Source organism: Pristis pectinata, chromosome 6 (assembly GCF_009764475.1).
Source record: "Pristis pectinata isolate sPriPec2 chromosome 6, sPriPec2.1.pri, whole genome shotgun sequence".
NCBI lineage: Eukaryota > Metazoa > Chordata > Chondrichthyes > Rhinopristiformes > Pristidae > Pristis > Pristis pectinata.
In genome coordinates, this window is record NC_067410.1 from 80,809,405 (window position 1) to 80,827,617 (window position 18,213).

General features: G+C 38.9%; 2 protein-coding genes across 2 annotated transcripts in view; one reads left to right on the forward strand and one right to left on the reverse strand.

Annotated features, from left to right (window-relative positions):
- The window catches only part of veph1 (ventricular zone expressed PH domain-containing 1), a 165,074-nt gene that overhangs the window by 42,335 nt on the left and 104,526 nt on the right, over positions 1–18,213 (forward strand). Inside the window, exon 6 of the mRNA XM_052018809.1 lies at positions 7,873–8,036. Coding sequence (XP_051874769.1) covers positions 7,873–8,036 — 164 coding nt within the window. The remainder of the gene's footprint in view (positions 1–7,872; positions 8,037–18,213) is intronic.
- On the reverse strand, positions 1,106–6,571 carry LOC127572011 (pentraxin-related protein PTX3-like). Its single transcript, XM_052018812.1, has 3 exons — positions 6,154–6,571; positions 4,505–5,029; positions 1,106–2,508 (listed from the first exon to the last, which is right to left on the reverse strand). Exons 1-3 carry the CDS (start codon positions 6,269–6,271, stop codon positions 1,892–1,894), a joined length of 1,260 nt encoding a protein of 419 aa, XP_051874772.1. The 5' UTR covers positions 6,272–6,571; the 3' UTR covers positions 1,106–1,891.

The window sequence follows — 18,213 nt, forward strand, 5'->3', positions numbered from 1 at the left end:
ACTTCAGTTAATGCATGGACTGAGAGGCTAATGGCTAGAATTGCATTAGGAATTGCAGGAATCTGGGCAGGTTGCCATCTAAAGCAGTGCTGAGGTGAACAGATATTCCTGAACATTTGCACAAGAATCACAGTTGCATCTTGTATCCAGGCTATTGCAGTGTGCTCTGGTCTAGTATCTGTGCCTCTGTTACTTGGAGGAGTAATAAATGGTGACTTCCCCTGGCTTCACCATTACTCTAAGAATAAATTCCAGTTTACTGATGCGAATCAATGGACTGAACTGGGTATAAATTCAAAGATTTGTCTGATTCAAAGCTCAGTAATGTGGTAAATGTTAAGGAATTTAACAGGTATCAGAAGACCAAAGGTGGACGCATGGCAGATGAAATTTATTGCAGAAAATTGTGGTGGCTAATTTTAATAGAAATTTTAGTAGGAGGAGAGTCATTTTAAAATTTAATGGTGCAACCTTAAAGGAAGTGCAGAAACAAAGAGACCAGTGGTGTTTCTGTGAAAGGAGGGTTGAGTTGTTGTGGAATCTTTGGCCTGAGAAATAGAGGCACAAGAGTTCAGAGTTAAGGGCATTATGTTAAACCTTTAGACTGCAATTGTTGGGCATCAGCTAGAGGATTATGATCAAATCTGGCATCACAAGGCCTTAAAGAGGATACAGTGGAGATTTCGAAAATGTAAGGCATGGAAGACTTCAGTTCTATGGAGACACAAGAAAGTAGGACTATCTTTCTTAGAACAGAGAAAGTTAAGGGGAAAGAGATGTTTAAAAATTCTGAAAAAGGTTCAGAAATGAACAGACACAAATTAAGATGACAGGGAACCAGAGGTGACTTGTGGAGGTGTTTTTATTCATTGCCTTGCTGAGATCTGGAAAGTACTGCAGTAGAAGAGTGGAGGAATCAAATTTAATGACAACTCTTATAATAGAATTAGTTAAATACTGGAAGTGAAACTCCGTGGTATGAGGAATAAACAGGAAGTGAGATGAGACCCGGTTTATTAAGTCTACCTTTCATGCAGTCCAGATGAATGTTTCTCAGTTATTGTTCCCATGTTGGCTTTTTACTAAAAATACACAGATTCCAATGTATTGTTTAATATCAGTTTATTACAAAATTAGACTCTTTCTGGTCAAATAATTATATGATTAACATCAGAAGCCTTTTGCTGTATTACACAGACTTTGTGTTGTAAAGCAATGCATATTAGATCACAAAGTTATTATTTCACTTGTGCATATGTTGAGCAATGATATTTTTGATTTGCAGAATGGAGTGGTTAAGTGCACACCTTTAATGTTTCTTGCTAATTAATCATTTGACAATAAATGAAAGTAACCATGCATTTCTTTTGCACTACAGTTAATTTAAGATTGCAAAATAAAAGTAATAGTATTTGAGAATATTAACTGTTTTGAAGGGTAATTTTCTGTGTGAATTTGGATTAAAGCTGCATTTGTCCCCACTCCTGAAGTGAATCTGGTCAGATTGCTCCAGGAGACTGGAAGATAAATTACAAAATGTACAGTCTTTTTTTACAGTGTTGCAGATATTGGATCTTAAAATCCAATTGACCAGCCTTCAGATTTAACAACACAATAACGTAAGTTCTGTGATTGCTGCCGAACACAGGTCATGGACCAAATGTTGTGTCTGTCTGCCTGTGTTTTAATACCGGCATAAATCTGTGACAAGAGAAGTTAATTTCACAGATTACTGTGGGAGGTTTATACTACAAAGTTCACTCTGGACTTGGGCCTGGAGGATTTTGTAGCATAATTATGACTTTCTATCATGGTTGAAAACCAGAGATAGAATGTTAACAATTTCAGATCCATTCTTTGAACACGTTGATTAGGAAAGAATCAATTTCAATTAATAGTAGATGAATTCGGCGCCACCATACACCAAGATCTCTGTGACACTCCAGCCAACAACATTCCCCCTCATGCTGTGGGAATATTCCTGACTGGCTAAGTTTTGAATTTCATGTTCAGAAAGGATTCTGTCCCATATATTGAACCCAGTCAATTTTCCTGAAAAGGCCAAGTTTTGATCAAAGCCATTTCTAATGCAGCAGCCATTCTTTTCCTGGCCCAGCTGGAGTATTCCTCTATCCGGAATAACATATCCAACTGCCAGTCCTGAAGAACCAGCAGCAAGTTTTCCATTCACCCAGAGGGTCGCATTTCCATCTTCATTGTTCCATGTTCCACAAAAGTGTACCCAGTGCCCAGGGGAGACTACATTTTCAGCAATAACCAAGCTTGTGTTATTGTGTACAGAGAGCAGAGCTGAAGTGTGATTGAAGTATAGCTGAATTTCAAAAGGATTTCTCTTTGTTCCATAGGAGAACACTATGGTTTTCTCCATCAAATCTGTGACTTTTACCCATATAGAAGCTGTAAATGAGCTAAGAATCATATTGTCAGGATGGACACTTGCAAAAATCTTCTTTGAACGCATTGGAAAGATCAGAGCCATATCATAATCTAAGGGACGAAAAGAGAAAATATTAGCTATACTCAATGCCCTTTATTCTAACGTTCTACATTCTGCTTTTTTTTCCACAGCAGTTTGACCAAAATCTCCTTTTAGGAAAGTCCAGAAACCAAGTTTTATAATTAATGAAAAAATAATGTTGAGATAAATGTTTTTTTTAACTAAAATAACATTTATATTGTATTTGTTTCTTGGAATGGTTGTAGGAGAGAAGAGGAGCAAAGTTTATAGTTCTCAATTGTAGCTCGCGAGTCAGTGCATTTTAAATGAATGGTTCTATTTTGCTTTCCTGTCTGAAGGAAAGACTGTGCAGTATGAAATTCGGGGCACAGGTCACCACTGACTGTTGTACCTCAAACCGCCTGTTAAGGTTACTGAAGGAAAGCCAATGTTCTGGCCTCTCAGACTGATAATCAGTCTAAAATCTTTCCATTTCATTCACCTATGTGCAGGGATGAAACATTAAACATCCCTTATTTTTAATGCTGCCTAGCTACTGGATCAAGATAGAGAAGGGGGGCAGGAAATGTTTGAAGAGCAATGAGATAGTAGGAGCAAAAGGGAAGCCTGGGATAGGGCAAGTCTAAGGTTTCCTTTACGCTGCAGAGGAGGATGCCTGTTTCTCTTGAAATTAAAAATAACTTGACCTTCCGAGCCTCCAGGCCCCTCACCCACTTGCAGCCATGTTACACTGGTGGGTTCAGCATTGGCCTGATCTGCCATAGGTGTTAGCTCAAATAGTACTGGAGTTCCAATTTTGTCAAGGTGAAAGTTTTAAAAGGCTCAGGAAGCCCCAAAAGCAGGCACAAAGGAAGTGATGGTCAGGAATACATAGCCAGGTCTCTTCTAGCTATTTCCTGCTCCCAACAAGTGGACAGCTTTAAAATGGGGGCTGATTTTGCAAAAACATAACATGCTGGAGACTTGGAGTAATGGAAGAGTTTGCAGATTGATTACCAGCCTGGCAAGTCAGAACACATACCTGAGACAGAAGTTTGTAACGCTAAAATACCAACCAATATTGTGGTTAGGACTGTATATAGGGGCTCCAGTAACCCATACAATAGGCAGAGTGGTATCTTATGAGAGGCACACACACCAACTTCATCCAACTATTGAGCCTGAGTTTTTCATTGGACACAAAGCCAGGTTGAGTTTAAACACTTCCCTTTCTGACTCGTAGGCTGAAATGCTACCATTAAGTCAGAGGGGTGCTCCAGGTCTAATGATTGAGTTGATTTAAGATATCAAATATACATTGATAAAATCAGACAACAGCAGCAGAGGTAATGGGGTGAGTTAGAAGAACCGGAGGTTTAAAAGTGCATGTGTCTGGATGCTGGATGACCTTTATATCCACAGTGGCTGATGCACTGTGATTCTGGGGGGTGTGGGGGTGGGGGTTTGATTATTGGAGAAAGCAGAAATTACCAGACTTGGCATTAACAGAGGAATACTTCAGGGAGAAAATGTTTCACATTATCAGGATTACAAAATCATATTTTGATGTAATTTTTCCAAGTCATACCTGACCCATACATGTACAGTACATTTCATTTAGGAAGTTCTCTGGCGTAAAAAGTGGTACCAAAAGCTTGGTTCAAAGTAATGTTTTATCATTTTTCATACACATTGCCACACACTTGGAAAATAAAACAAAACACTTTTTAAAATATAAACTTGATTTTTCTACTTCTTTCCCCTTTGTCTTCCTTCCCTAGACCCTGCCCCCCAAGCCACCTCCCTTCCCCCACCCCTTCCCAGTACTCAACCAGCACACTGGGTGGGGTTTTGTACAAGGCAGAAACATTATTGGAGCTTCTAATAATACATAGCAGTTTTGTTTCTGCATGATGTAGATATTAGAAGCTAATAAGAGGTCTGATTCATTTTCTCAGCTGTTAGAAATACAATAGGTATGTAGTGAAACAAATTGAAAAAGGACAAAGATGTAGAAAATAGCAAAAGAATGGTAAGCTACTTTACCTGATGGTACCATGTGTTTAGCTGAACATTTCTCTGACACTGTTACTTCTCCTCTGGGTTGGTACAGCTCAAAAGAATTCAGAATGGTTTCCAAGTTTATTGAAACTGTTTTATTAATGTCTTGAGATGAACTCTGATCCTTCATGAACGTTATCTTTTGCCAAGTCGTCTCAAGTTTTCTAAGTCTGTTGGACAGATCTTGAGTCACTGAAAGAAGCTGCTGCAGTGTATTTTTCTGCTCTGATTCATTCTCTAATTTGGATTTGCTGAATTCTTCGATGTTATATGACAATTTCTTGTCCGTGTGTGCTGTGATGTGCAAAATTGCATTGTCTATGGCTTTTGTAGTAGTGTCTGCAATGTTGGTTGTCACCTGGAGCATTTCAGACTGGATCCTTTGGAATTCTACCTTGCACACTTCATGAATGGATTGTTGCAGGATGTTCTGTTTCATTTGGGCATTCTCCAGCATTACAAATAGCTTATCCCATTTACTGAGTTCTTTCTGGCATTTACAGGAACCATCTGGAGAAGATAATTGTAGATTAAGGGAACACTTAGACATTAAGTATGAAAGGTTTCATGCTGCTATAGTATAAGTAAGGTATTGTTGAAATTTTGTTACATTATTGAAACCTGCAGTTTTACTCAAATGCTAAATAAACAAGTAAAATTAAACTGCTTGCATGGTAATCAAATCTCACAGCAACGGCTGTGAGGGAGGGAGGAATACTTAACATTTCAGGTCAATGACTTCTATCAGCTGTTTGGAGAGTTAACTCTGTTTCTCTGTTCATCGACGCTGCCTGACATACTGAACCTTAACAGCATTTTCTGTCTTGTTTTCAGATTTTCACCTTCTGCTGTATTTTACGTTTGTAATGTAATTAAGTTTAAAAAGAAAGATGTAACTTTAATATAACATAGTTCATGAAATCAGTATAAACCAAGGCATTTTATAACTAATTAAGTACCTATGAAGTCTAATCACTGTCGTAATATTGATAAAGCAGTGTCCAGCAAGCTCCCAGAACCAGCGATGTGAAATAACCAGATAACCTAGAGGGTTTCTAGAATGTGCTGGTACAGAAATAAATATTATTCCTCACAGAAATAGTGGCATAGGATCTTTTACATCTGCCTGAGAAGACAGACAGGACTGTATTTCCATGCCTCATGCAAAAGATGGTACTACTGACAGTGCAGCACTCTTACACTGGAATCTCAACCTTGATCTTGTGCAATATAAACTCAACCAGTTACATTTACTGTTTTAGGAATTTGATTTTTACCTTGCATCGCAGTGTGTTAGAATGAATATAACCTCATTAGCACTTTGTCAAATAAGCTGATAAGCATTTATTTATCCTTATTACAGTGACTCGCAGCAGATAACCTAAAATAATTGTTAACAGAATTAAGACTGGAATCTGTTGCATCTGGTATTTTACTATAAAAAGATTTTACTATCTTATGGTTAAATTCTTCCATTTTCTTTATCACTGCTTTATTTGTGAATGACTGTTTTTACTTGTTTCATGTAATATACCTTCAAATTTTAAGTTTCACCAGCAAAGATAATGCTGAAAAACAGCAAACAGCATTCTAAACTGTAGCAGAATTAGTTTACCTAATAATAATTGTCTTACCTGGTAAAACTGAGATTTTATTTTCCATCCCATTAATAACTTGCACATCTTCGTAATCATTTGCCACAATATAGGAAAGGTTGAGTAGAATCCATAGGATCTTTGTAAAAACAGCCATTTCTTCAGAGTTGTCTTCTAGCTGGTATGCAGTACTTTGAGGGCACTGCTTTGTTAATTTGACTCCTTCGATATGAGCTGTAAAAGAGAATGAACACAAACCCTCAAACTCTCTTTATAAGCAACGAGTGAGGAATGATGTAAGAACTTTGTCATTGGTAAAAAGTGCATGCACCAATGAACTAGAGTTCTGCTTTCGCAACAAAGAATTTGAATTGCTCAATCTTGAAACTTGAGGGGTTTAATGCACATCTGAGTAGGTATACATAAGCAAGGGCCCAGCACTGGGGTAAGTTTTAGATTGCAAGAGCGATGTAATGATCCACCACTGGGGAATGCATTTTTGTAATATAAAGTGGTAGCAATAAGTGAGGAGTGTTAGGAAGCCAGAGAAGGGCAAATCCCAAAGGAGTGCAAGAATGCAAAGGCATTTATTTCTGCATTTCATTAGTTTTCTTTTACATTTTTTCCATATGAAAGTAGTTAGGTAAAATTTTAAGCTTGTTTCAAAAGGTTTAATGAAGAAAAACTGCTTAAATATGTTTCATGTTTTTTTTTCCGGATACATTTTATCTAAGGTGATATATAAACAGAATGTTCTAATTGGCATTTTGTCCTTTTTATTTTTTGGAGTGCATGGCACCTATCACGCTGAGAGGCCTGATCCCTGATGTGACATCAAATATATTGAGTGGAGATCACAAAATTTCCCCATTGTATGGACTAACAGATAGCCTAGAATGTGCAGACTACCTTCAGAGCAATGTGTATGGCCCTAAGAGATGATTGTTTGCTCCTAGATATTATGACAAGAGGTTACTTGTTATCTTCCCCAGAAAAAATTTTGTGTACAGATCTTTTTTTGAGCTGAAGTTCAGCACCTGCATTTACTTAATTCCTCTCACATAGGGAAATGCCTCGCTGTTTTACAAGGGGGAGGAGGAGCAACATATTCCCTATGTCCATTTTTCAGGAACTTAGGAGGGGAGAATTGAAGACAAAACCTTTAGGAGACCTTTCGAAGGAAAAAAGTGAAGAAAAATAGTATGTTTATTTGAGTGTATGTTAAATTTGTATTAATATAGGCTTGTTACATTTTGAACATTTGACATAATTGCCTTCGATGTCATTCCTAAATTGAAAGTTGGCTGCTTGAATCATATAAAATTCTCTCAAATAGCCAAAATGTTTTAAGACTTCCTTGTACTGAACACAGAATAGTATTCAAACTGTGTGTCATGAAGGGTTAAATAGTTATAGAGCAACCCCCCACAGTTCAGTTCACTAATAATTTCCTTATGCTGCAGTTTAAATTTATGAATGGTATGTAGGTTGCAATAACTTTGAGGTCATCTGTTGTGCTATAAATTATTCCTGCACCATTGAGCATTTTCAAACATCTATTTTCAGTAAAGGGAAAATGAAATTTACTGTTGCCATTTTTTCTTTAAATATCCTTGTGGCACTGTATGCAGTTTTGGTGGTATCAACTATTGTTTATTTATAATGGATTCCTTTAAGCACACTGAGGAATGATTTCCAGATGATTTACAAACTTTTGAATCCAAAACCTTTGACTTTATGTTCTTGCTGCCCTCACAGGGAATTCTGTGTTGCTGCGGGTTTTACCTTCAGTCTATGAGAAGCAGCCTGAACCTATTAACTGCCACATAACAGAGCTGGTTCAACTGATACCACAACTGGAGCCTCCTGAACAGCAGCATCTTCTCCGCCTTTTGCAAATGATAACAAAGCAATGTCCTCAGGTAAAAGTTTATTTAGTTGCCAAATCATACCTTCACTTTTATCCTTCTAAACTAATTATCTGGTCATTTATCTAATTGCTGTTCATGGAATCTTTTCTTTTGTGGAAGAAACCCATGTGAGAAACTTTCTTGAGTGGGAAAGCCAAGCAGACTGTCTGCCATGCATCCCCATATTTCAGCAATGTCTGTCCTTTGAAGAAGGTTCACAGGCTATGTGGTGCTTTGCTCTTGATTTCATGCCTACTATCCAGCAATTAATTGACCTTATTTGTGTTGGCCTTTTAAAGTTAAAATACCTGTCATGCTGGAAACCAGCGTGTTAGTGGAATGACCACGGTTCGGTATTGATCCTGCCCGTATGGAGCTGATGTTGTGAAAGGTGCTTGTTCATAATTATGCTCTGTATCATGTTACAGAAACCAGAGATGTGTTCCTCCATTAAGTTATTGTGTCAGCCCAAGTTTCAATAATGTTTCTTTATTAGTAAGAGCACTGCCTAATAAGGAGAAAAATAGAGAAGAGTTTAGAAATCAAAGCACAAACACCAGCTGTAACACCCTGATTATCTTGCTCTTCATCATAGACATCCCCTTTGTTCTCTCCACCTTACCCGCCTCCTTGCTGTTTATAGTATGTTTGTTTCCTCACTTTTTTTCTACTCTGATAAATGGTTATTGACCCAAAACCCTAACTCTATCCCTCTGCCTCCAAAGAAACGGCTGACCAACTGCCTATTTCTAATATTATCTGTTTTTACTTCAATTCCCAGCATTTTCAGTTTTTTTGATTTTAGATTGCCAGGCAAGGCTAGCTCTATTTAAGGTCTCAACTTGAGGCTCCTCTATTTATGGGCCACAGAAGCATAAATGAATTGTTCACTTTTGACACCCTCTGTACATAAGAGTGTCACATATACCAGGGACCCTGAGCAAAATTACAGCACCCAACCCAACTGAATTTAGCAGTCAGGTTTGAGAATAAATTTCCTTGTGCAGTGCACAAAATCATCTGCATGGTGGACCAAATTTCCGTGCCAACATTTCCACTGGGAACTGGGATAATCTTTCCTTTCCTCAGAAAATTCTTTGGAGTGAGGTAATGTGGTGCACTTTCACCAAAATAAAGTATCCAATGTAACAAGGGAAAAGGCAAAGATTTGGCACATTAATAAGATAAGTATGTATGGAAAAATGAGAGGAGAAACTAAGTAGCTTACCAGATTTACTCTCAGTTGCCAGATTCTGCAGAAAGCCTCAATTTTGGTCCATGCAATTCAAGCAGCGCAATTAAGTTCTTGAATGACATGGAATGGCATTTTTAAAACTGCAAGTTCCTCCAGGTCTTTTAGGACTAGTTTAATGAAGAATTGAGGAAGAATCATTGAGTGAGTTACAAATGGAAACTTTTTTGGAAAGAGAGATGTTCAAATAGCGTGACCATGTATAATGCTTCTTCTTGTCAAAATATGGTTGCAAGGATGTTTTATGTCTTTGTTGATATGAAATCAATAGAAATGAAAATCAAAAATCTCTAAGCAGTATTTGATCAACAATGTCTGTTTTATGTCTTAGTGGAATTGTAGAAAAGAACATGTCATAACATTCAGCAGGTCAGGCAGCACCTGTGAAGAGAGAAAGGGATTCAGAGGTCCTTCAGTCCTAATTATTGTTGAATATCTAAGCTGGATGTAGAAACTGTTGCCTAGAACTTGTAGTTCTGGGGCATATAGGGGTTAAATGTGCAATGATGGTGGGCGCTCATCGATGGAGTGGCCTAATCTGACCTTGTGCCACAATTGGGCTCCCTCAAGGCACTGAGCCTCATCATAATACTTTGTCCAATTGGGTTTGTCGATGGTGATCATCTGGGCTACAAAGCTGGAGCACCCCAATAGAGGTCAGCCAGTAGAAGCAGACCAGCTCATATATAACCAATACTTAGGGCAATGAGTTTTCCAATATGATAAAATGACAGGGGAGTTTATAAAATTTTAAAAAGATGCCCAGAGGAGGGAGCATTTTGTCTTGAAGACGGGTCCTGACCCGAAATGTTGACTGCCTGCTTTTCTCCACGGATGCCGCCTGGCCTGCTGAGTTCCTCCAGCATCATAGTGTTTTTCATTTAAATCATTGCATGATTTCCTACTTTCAGCATGATATCTTTCTAGTTGAACCATGAGTTAACAATGAGGACTGCAAGTCATAAGCTCCAGATGCATTTTCTGTCAGTGAGTGATTAACAGGTTCTGATAATGTTGATAACATCATAAACTGGGGGTATATGGCAGGAAAATGGCAATGGCGTTAGGGAGTGTCGCCCCCTTGCAATTTGCCAAGAGCTGCTTATTTGTGGTTGAAGTATAAACGTTGAGTGCTAGTGGGTTCACTATCTATTCAAGTGTGTGGAGACAATCAATCAATTTGTGCTAGGCTCCAAAGAGTTTTACCTTTCAAATGGTGCTGGCTCCAAAATGAATGTTGGAATGAGATGCTGCTTTTAGGGAACTAATCAGAATGATGAAGTCCAGAAAGTTCTTTTACAGTGTATTTGAATGTGGCCAAAATACTTTGGCACATGGTAGGAGATCTTTCCAGAACTGTTGAAAGAGGGAAAAGTAGTGGCCAACGGCAGAGGAGAAGTTGATTCATTGGCAGAGGGCTAATTGCATAAGAATGGATGGATTTTAAGCACCCCTTGTGAAATACAAGCAGGTAATTACAGTGACTGTAAGAAATAAAATGTTTTTTGCAACGATAAAGGAAAAATACAATAGAAAGTCAAGAAGATACAGTGGCATGCAAAAGTTTGGGCACCCCGGTCAAAATTTCTGTTACTGTGAATAGCTAAGCGAGTAAAAGATGACCTGATTTCCAAAAGGCAGAAAGTTAAAGATGACATATTTCTTTAATATTTTAAGCAAGATTAATTTTTTTATTTCCATCTTTTACAGTTTCAAAATAACAAAAAAGGAAAAGGGCCCAAAGCATAAGTTTGGGCACACTGCATGGTCAGTACTTAGTAACACCCCCTTTGGCAAGTATCACAGTTTGTAAGCGCTTTCTGCAGCCAGCTAAGAGTCTTTCAATTCTTGTTTGGGGGATTTTTGCCCATTCTTCCTTGCAAAAGGCTTCTAGTTCTGTGAGATTCTTGGGTCATCGTGCACGCACTGCTCTTGAGGTCTATCCACAGATTTTCGATGATGTTCAGGTTGGGGGACTGTGAGGGCCATTGCAAAACCTTCAGCTTGTGCCTCTTGAGGTAGTCCATTGTGGATTTTGAGGTGTGTTTAGGGTCGTTATCCTGTTGTAGAAGCCATCCTCTTTTCATCTTCAGCTTTTCTACAGATGGTGTGATGTTTGCTTCCAAAATTTGGTGGTATTTAATTGAATACATTCTTCCCTCTACCTGTGAAATGTTCCCCATGCCACTGGTTGCAACACAAGCCCAAAGCATGATCGATCCACCCCCGTGCTTAACAGTTGGAGAGGAGTTCTTTTCATGAAATTCTGCACGCTTTTTTCTCCAAACTTTCCTGTGTCCTCACCACAAAATTCAACGTCAGAAGTTTGCAAAGGAACATCTAAACAAGCCTGATGCATTTTGGAAACAAGTCCTGTAGACTGATGAAATTAAAATAGAACTTCTTGGCCGCAATGAGCAAAGGTACGTTTGGAGAAAAAAGGGTGCAGAATTTCATGAAAAGAACACCTCTCCAACTGTTAAGCACGGGGGTGGATCGATCATGCTTTGAGCTTGTGTTGCAGCCGGTGGCACGGGGAACATTTCACTGGTAGAGGGAAGAATGAATTCAATTAAATACTGGCAAATTCTGGAAGCAAACATCACACTGTCTGTAAAAAAAAAGCTGAAAATGAAAAGAAGATGGCTTCTACAACAGGATAACGATACTAAACACACCTCAAAATCCACAATGGACTACCTCAAGAGGCACAAGCTGAAAGTTTTGCAATGACCCCCACAGTCCCCCAACCTAAACATCATCGAAAATCTGTGGATAGACCTCAAAAGAGCAGTGCATGCAAGACAGCCCAAGAATCTCACAGAACTAGAAACCTTTTGCAAGGAAGACTGGACGAAAATCCCCCAAACAAGAATTGAAAGACTCTTAGCTGGCTGCAGAAAGCATTTACAAGCTGCGATACTTGCCAAAGGGAGTGTTACTAAGTACTGACCATGCAGGGTCCCCAAACTTTTGCTTCAGGCCCTTTTCCTTTTTTGTTATTTTGAAACTGTAAAAGATGGAAATAAAAAAGTAATCTTGCTTAAAATATTAAAGAAATATGTCATCTTTAACTTTCTGCCTTTTGGAAATCAGGTCATCTTTTACTCGCTTAGTTATTCACAGTAACAGAAATTTTGACCAGGGGTGCCCAAACTTCTGCATGCCACTGTATATACAGAAACAGAAAGCAAGATAAAGGGATTTTGATTGTACATTGAAGATGGAACATAAAACAATCAACACACATACTAGAAGAAAATCTCCAAGAGGATTATTTTGTTTGAATTTGTTTTGGAAGGAGCAATTGGAAATTGTGTGAAGGAACCATTCTGTTCCTTATGCATTGTGATTTAACCCGATTGATTGCTGCCTTTTATAATGACTTCATGTTATGAAAGGGAAAAGAAGTCTGAATCACCAAGAAGTGAGTTAAGACACCTTTGCCTGTTTGGGTAATTTTATAGTGTTTCCATAAAGGGTGCTGTGGAACTATCCTATGAAAAAATTGCGGAACGTTAATTCTCCTGAGAAACTCATGAACTATACCTCAGTTACAATTAAAAAGTGACACCCTCAGAGAATGGATGTAATTTTGTGTTCTATCATAATGAATCTCCTTACAACATAAGAGGTGATTCGACTCATCAATTTGCTCTCAAAGCAACCCCATCCCCCCCCACCCCCACTTATTTTCTTGTAATATATTCTCTCACATATTAATGGCCCCTGACTCTTCTGGTTCCTTTTCTCTATTATGACTAAAAAAATGTTTTTAAAATAGATATAAGTAAAGAATGGCTCTATAATTTGGATACAGAGCAATATAGAGCAGATCTTCCAATGACTGGTGAACCACCTAAGCTTGTCTATCTGGGATGGCCTTTGAAGCACAGTTTTTCCACCAACCTTTCTCCAGGTGAATTCTTCTGACTGGAGTCTGGCTGTTGCTTTCATACATATACAAGAAGTATTCTAGCCAGTTACGTGAATAAGGCTCCAATAGAGGCCAGCCAGGGCCAACTCGTGTGTGATTCCAGGTTCTCTGAAGCTAACTTTCAAATATCTGCAAGAAATTGAATTATTTAAATGAAATGCAAGATGCTACTGTTAATATTGAAGGCAATACAAATCTTGGCATTTTTGCAACTTCTTAAGCAGTCTTTGGATGCTAGTGAAGGTACAGAAGTTGATAGACTTTGACACTTTTGAAGGAGACTGTCTATGCCAAATGATGCAATTATGGCACACATTCATTACTCCTTTGGGAAGTGAGATAGGAGGAGTTTGAAGTTTTTTAAACTATTGCAGCACAATTCCTGAACAACAGAGGAACAGATATGGCAGAAAGCTTGGTTTCACTGTGTGTCTGTGTGGTTGAATGTCAGTATCCCCAGGTGGCAGTGTTAGATTCCAATCGTGTATACCAAACAAAAATTAGGCATGGGAGGATCAAGAATTTGCTTAAAGAAAAATCTAGATGTGATTCCTGTCATTTTCAAACTCCAATTCTACCAGCTCTGATCAGCAGTGGCTGGGTTGAAGGTAGCCAATAATATATGGACCAGAAGTTTTGTTGTGATGCTGCACTCTATTGGAGGACTTAACAGCCAATTCTCCAGCCTCCCAAGGGGGAAAGGCAGTAACCACTGGCAGTTTCAGAAGTAATTTCTAGCAGGTCCTCAGAAGATATGCCCTGTGCCCTACTAGAAAAGGAGCTTTCTTATGTCCTGCCAGTCTTGGGTTTTCTGAAGGTGTTGAAACTTTCTGTCCAACTCCACTTCGTTCGTTAAGAGATTATGAATGACAAGAATTCAAGCAATTGTAATATTGAACAAGGAAGTGTTGTGAAGTGGTCCAATTCCCACTTAAGTAGGATGTGGAGTACTTGTAGCTAATGGAGTATTTTGGAGTGGGGGAATTAGTTGGAAGTGTTGAATCTAAAAGCTGGAAAGAGTACAAATGTGTGAATCCATTTTAAATGTTTGTAGGGTATATATAGTGCTTTGCTTTGCTCTATACTTCACTCTCCAGCTCTTCACTCTTCTCAAGTTGGGAAGCTCCGAACAGTAGATAATTTCACCCCTTTCAGTCTGGCCAAATACATGGCACTGTGACTACTAGTTGTTAGCATTGCTGAATGACTAGTGCATTCATATCATTAGTCATTCAGTTTTCCCATATTAAGATGTCCTTTAAAATCAGGAGAAAACAGGAGCAGAATAGTAGTGAAGCTGGTAGAGTTGCTGCCTCACAGCGCCAGCGACCTGTGTTCAATCCTCACCTTCGGTGCTGTGTGTCAAATGTGCATGTTCTCCCTTTGACCACATGAGTGCTCAAGTTTCTTCCTGCATGTCAAAGAGTTGCAGGTTGGTAGGTAAATCAACCCCTCTGAATTGATCCTAGGGTGTAGGTGAATGGCAATGTTATAGGGGATAGATTATAGGGAATTTTAGTAAGGGAATGGGATTATACTGTGAGCTGGCACAGTTTCAATGGACCGAATGGCCTGCTATGTTGTAAGGAAACATGGAAATGAAGAGGATAATGGTCCAACTGGAACTAATATTCAGAACTAGAGATGGCGCCCCGGGCATCTCTGTTTCTCTTATGGTTAAGGTAATTGATTAGAGATGTGTTTTCATATACTGGGCACAGCTATTACATATTTTCCAATAATTAAAAAGAGACGAGGCTGGAAATACCCAGCAGGTCGTCATTTTTGCCAGGATGGTGAGTAAAGTGAAGATCGAAAGGAATAAAACTGAGATGCTGGGAATATGATATTAAAAACAGATATTGCTGGAAATACTCAGCAGGTCATGGAGCTTCTGTGAAGAGAGAAAAATAAATACTGTTTCAGGTCTTTATTCTTTCATCAAAACTGGGAAATGTTGTAGGAAAGGGGGAGAGAACAAAGGGATGGTCTGAGACCAGGAGAGACTAAATAGCACAGATGTGTTGGCGCTGACTGAGAAAGGATGGTGAAGGCATGCTAATGATAGCTAGCCTTTTGGAGGAGGTGTAGAGAGAAGATGAATGGGACAGAGGGGAGAAGGAAAAACCATTGCTGGAATTGTGAGGTACACATGCTGCAGTTGCTGGAAAGCTGAATTAAAAGAGACTACTGGAAATACTCAACAGGTTAGGCAGGATCTATGGAGAGAGAAACAGAATTAATGCTACGGATTAATGAATTTTCAGCAAAACTGGTCAGTTCTGACATCAACAGGAAAGGCTGGGTATCTGAATTCAATGTAATGTGCCTAGTTGGAAAATGAGGCACATTTCTATGTGCTAATGTTGGGCTTTGTTGGAACAGAATAAGGGGCCGTAGATGGAGAGGTCAGAGTGAAAGTTCGTTGGACAGTTATGGAGACAGGCCACTAACACTGACCTCTCTGTCTTGATATCAGAACTAGCTAGTTCTGCTGAAAGATTATTGATACAAAGCATTAACTCTGTTTCTCTGTCCACTGATCCTGCCTGAACTGCTGAATATCCCCAGCATCCACAGTTTTTGCTTTTTGCATCTTTTTCCTACAGTTTTGACTCTTTGGATGAATACTATATGAATTCAGTATTTGTTTAGCACTTAAAAGTAGATGGATGGGATACCTCTTTGTGCAGTGGACTTTCTAGCATATCTTTTGTATTTCGTAATCATTCTCCATCTGCTATCTTATTATAGCAGGTCACTTGTATGATGGACTTGCATAGAACCACCTGTTTGGAAATAGGAATGTGTGCTAGGTTATAGGCTGATATACAAGGAAGCTTCCAGTTTTTGTGAGCTGTTGTCTGCCATTGTTGGTAAGATTTTGTTTTCATTTCAGCATTGTTCAAATTGCATTCAGTAGCCAGAACTAACCAGGACCTTTATGTCAAACATATTTTTATATCTAATTTGAAAGCCAGATAAAAGCTTCAGAAGAAGGTTTAAGGATGAATGTACATCAGACTCGCCAACACGAAGACTGTGATTGCCACAGATTCCTGGAATTAGAATGTCAAAGGTCATAATTGAGACAGGAGAGACCAAGAGCTTATCCAATGCTTTCCTAAGTGACAGAATGGTAAAGGAAATTAATCATTTAATGAGTCCGGAGGAAAATTGCAACTAATCCCTTTAATCTCTTGAACAGGATATGAGATCTACATAAGAGTAGCATTCTGATGAATTGTTTTTTCTCTCCCTTTGTACGTGAGTCTGGACATTCCATATCAAGTTGCACTTCTGGTCAGTGTTTTATAAGACACTGTTTCTGTTCCAGAAAACATGCTGATCTCAAAGAAGTAGACCAACGTGACGCAATTCTTCATCCTGGAATCTTATAAGTAATCACTTTGACTAAGAGAAATAATGGTTAAACCATATGCTTGGGCATATTTCAGTAAATTTGAACTTCAGAAACCTGACCCTTCCCTTGACACTTTTAAGTATTTTTTATAATGTGGCCAGAATTTATTTTTGCAATCCTTACTTTATCATGGCTATCATAATTTAAATTTCTCAGATGTGAAATAATTGGATGATTGTTCAGTATGTTTCAAATCATGTACATTATTATCAAAACGACACAGTTATTTGAAAAAATATATATATACACTTTTGAACTAAATGTTAAAAGGAACAGGAATCAGACTTGGAGAAATCTGTTGGATGCCTGGAAGTTATAACACCTAAAATATTGATCTCCATAGCTGCGCAGCCAGCAAACCCAAGTCTTGAATCCTTTTGTTGTCTACTTAGGCTTGTTTTATGTAAGTTATCTAACAAAAATTGGGGTGCATAATTGATCACTTTTCTGTTGTGGTTGGGTACTTAAGGAGCTATAATAATAGCTGTAATCATCTGTGGCAGTTAATATAAAGTTCAGGAATGAAATGTGAATTGTTTGAAGTTTAGATTTTCAAACTGAAAATCTTTAATGCATCACATCTATGTCTGACCTGTTTTGCATTATTTGCAATGTTATCTATGACTTTTGTGCTCTGTACTAAAGTGATTAATTTTACACATTGATAGCAGAGTAGCACTGTTTTCTTTTGGCAGGTTTGCATGACCTTTTGAGATTTAAGATGGCAACTCCAGACTGTCAATATTTATAGAAGGTCTCTGAGAAGTTATGAATTGTTTTCTGGAGGTCCCATACAGAAGCAATTAAGTGATAAATTTAGCTTAATTTTCATACAGTAGTGCCAAGAACATAATAAAACATGCTTGCTCTGAGGTTGCATTCAGTGCAGTGAAATGAACAATCATCATGAAATTGGTGTGCCACAGAGATGGGAGATGTGATTGGATGAGAGAGGGCAGTGTGTAACTGGGAAGACGTAGGGGGCAGTAGATTGGGGGAGGTGGGTGATAAGGGGCATCTGAGAGAGTTTGATGTGTGAGAGGATTGAACAGGGATGAGGGTGAGACCCAAGTGAATCGAGGGAATGACACACAAAATGCTGGAGCAACTCAGCGGGTCAGGCAGCATCTATGGAGGGAAATGGACAGTTGACATTTCAGTTGAGACCCTTCATCAGGAATGGAAGGTGTGGTCTGGAGAGAGAAAGTGGCTGGGAGGGAATTGTAAGCAGCTGAACCAAGATGGTTCAGGTGAGGGGTTTGCAGGGGAGAGTGCGAGAGAAGTGTGTGGAAGAGTAGATAAGCAGGAGGCGTGCAGCAGAGAGGCATCTGAACTGGGAGTAGAAGATGTGGATGTGACAGCAGATGGAAGGAGAGAAGGAAATGCAAGGCAAGTAGGCAAGGAGTGATGCAAGGCAAGGAGGCGAAGGGGAGATGTGGGCCAAGGAGGTGAGGGGGAGACATGAGTTGAGATAGCGTGGGGAGATGGGTGGTAGGGTGCAGGGTTGGTCGAGTGGTACCAAGGTGTTCATGTGGGCTGAGGAGCTAAAATAGCCATGAAAGTTTCAGAGAAGGTA

Coding starts and splice junctions, on each gene's coding strand:
- LOC127572011 (XM_052018812.1), bottom strand. CDS start 6,271: ATGGCTGTTTTTACAAAGATCCTATGGATTCTACTCAACCTTTCCTAT. Junction 5,030..6,153: donor TAAAATCTCAGTTTTACCAG/GTAAGACAATTA, acceptor TATCTTCTCCAG/ATGGTTCCTGTAAATGCCAG. Junction 2,509..4,504: donor TAAACACATGGTACCATCAG/GTAAAGTAGCTT, acceptor TTCGTCCCTTAG/ATTATGATATGGCTCTGATC.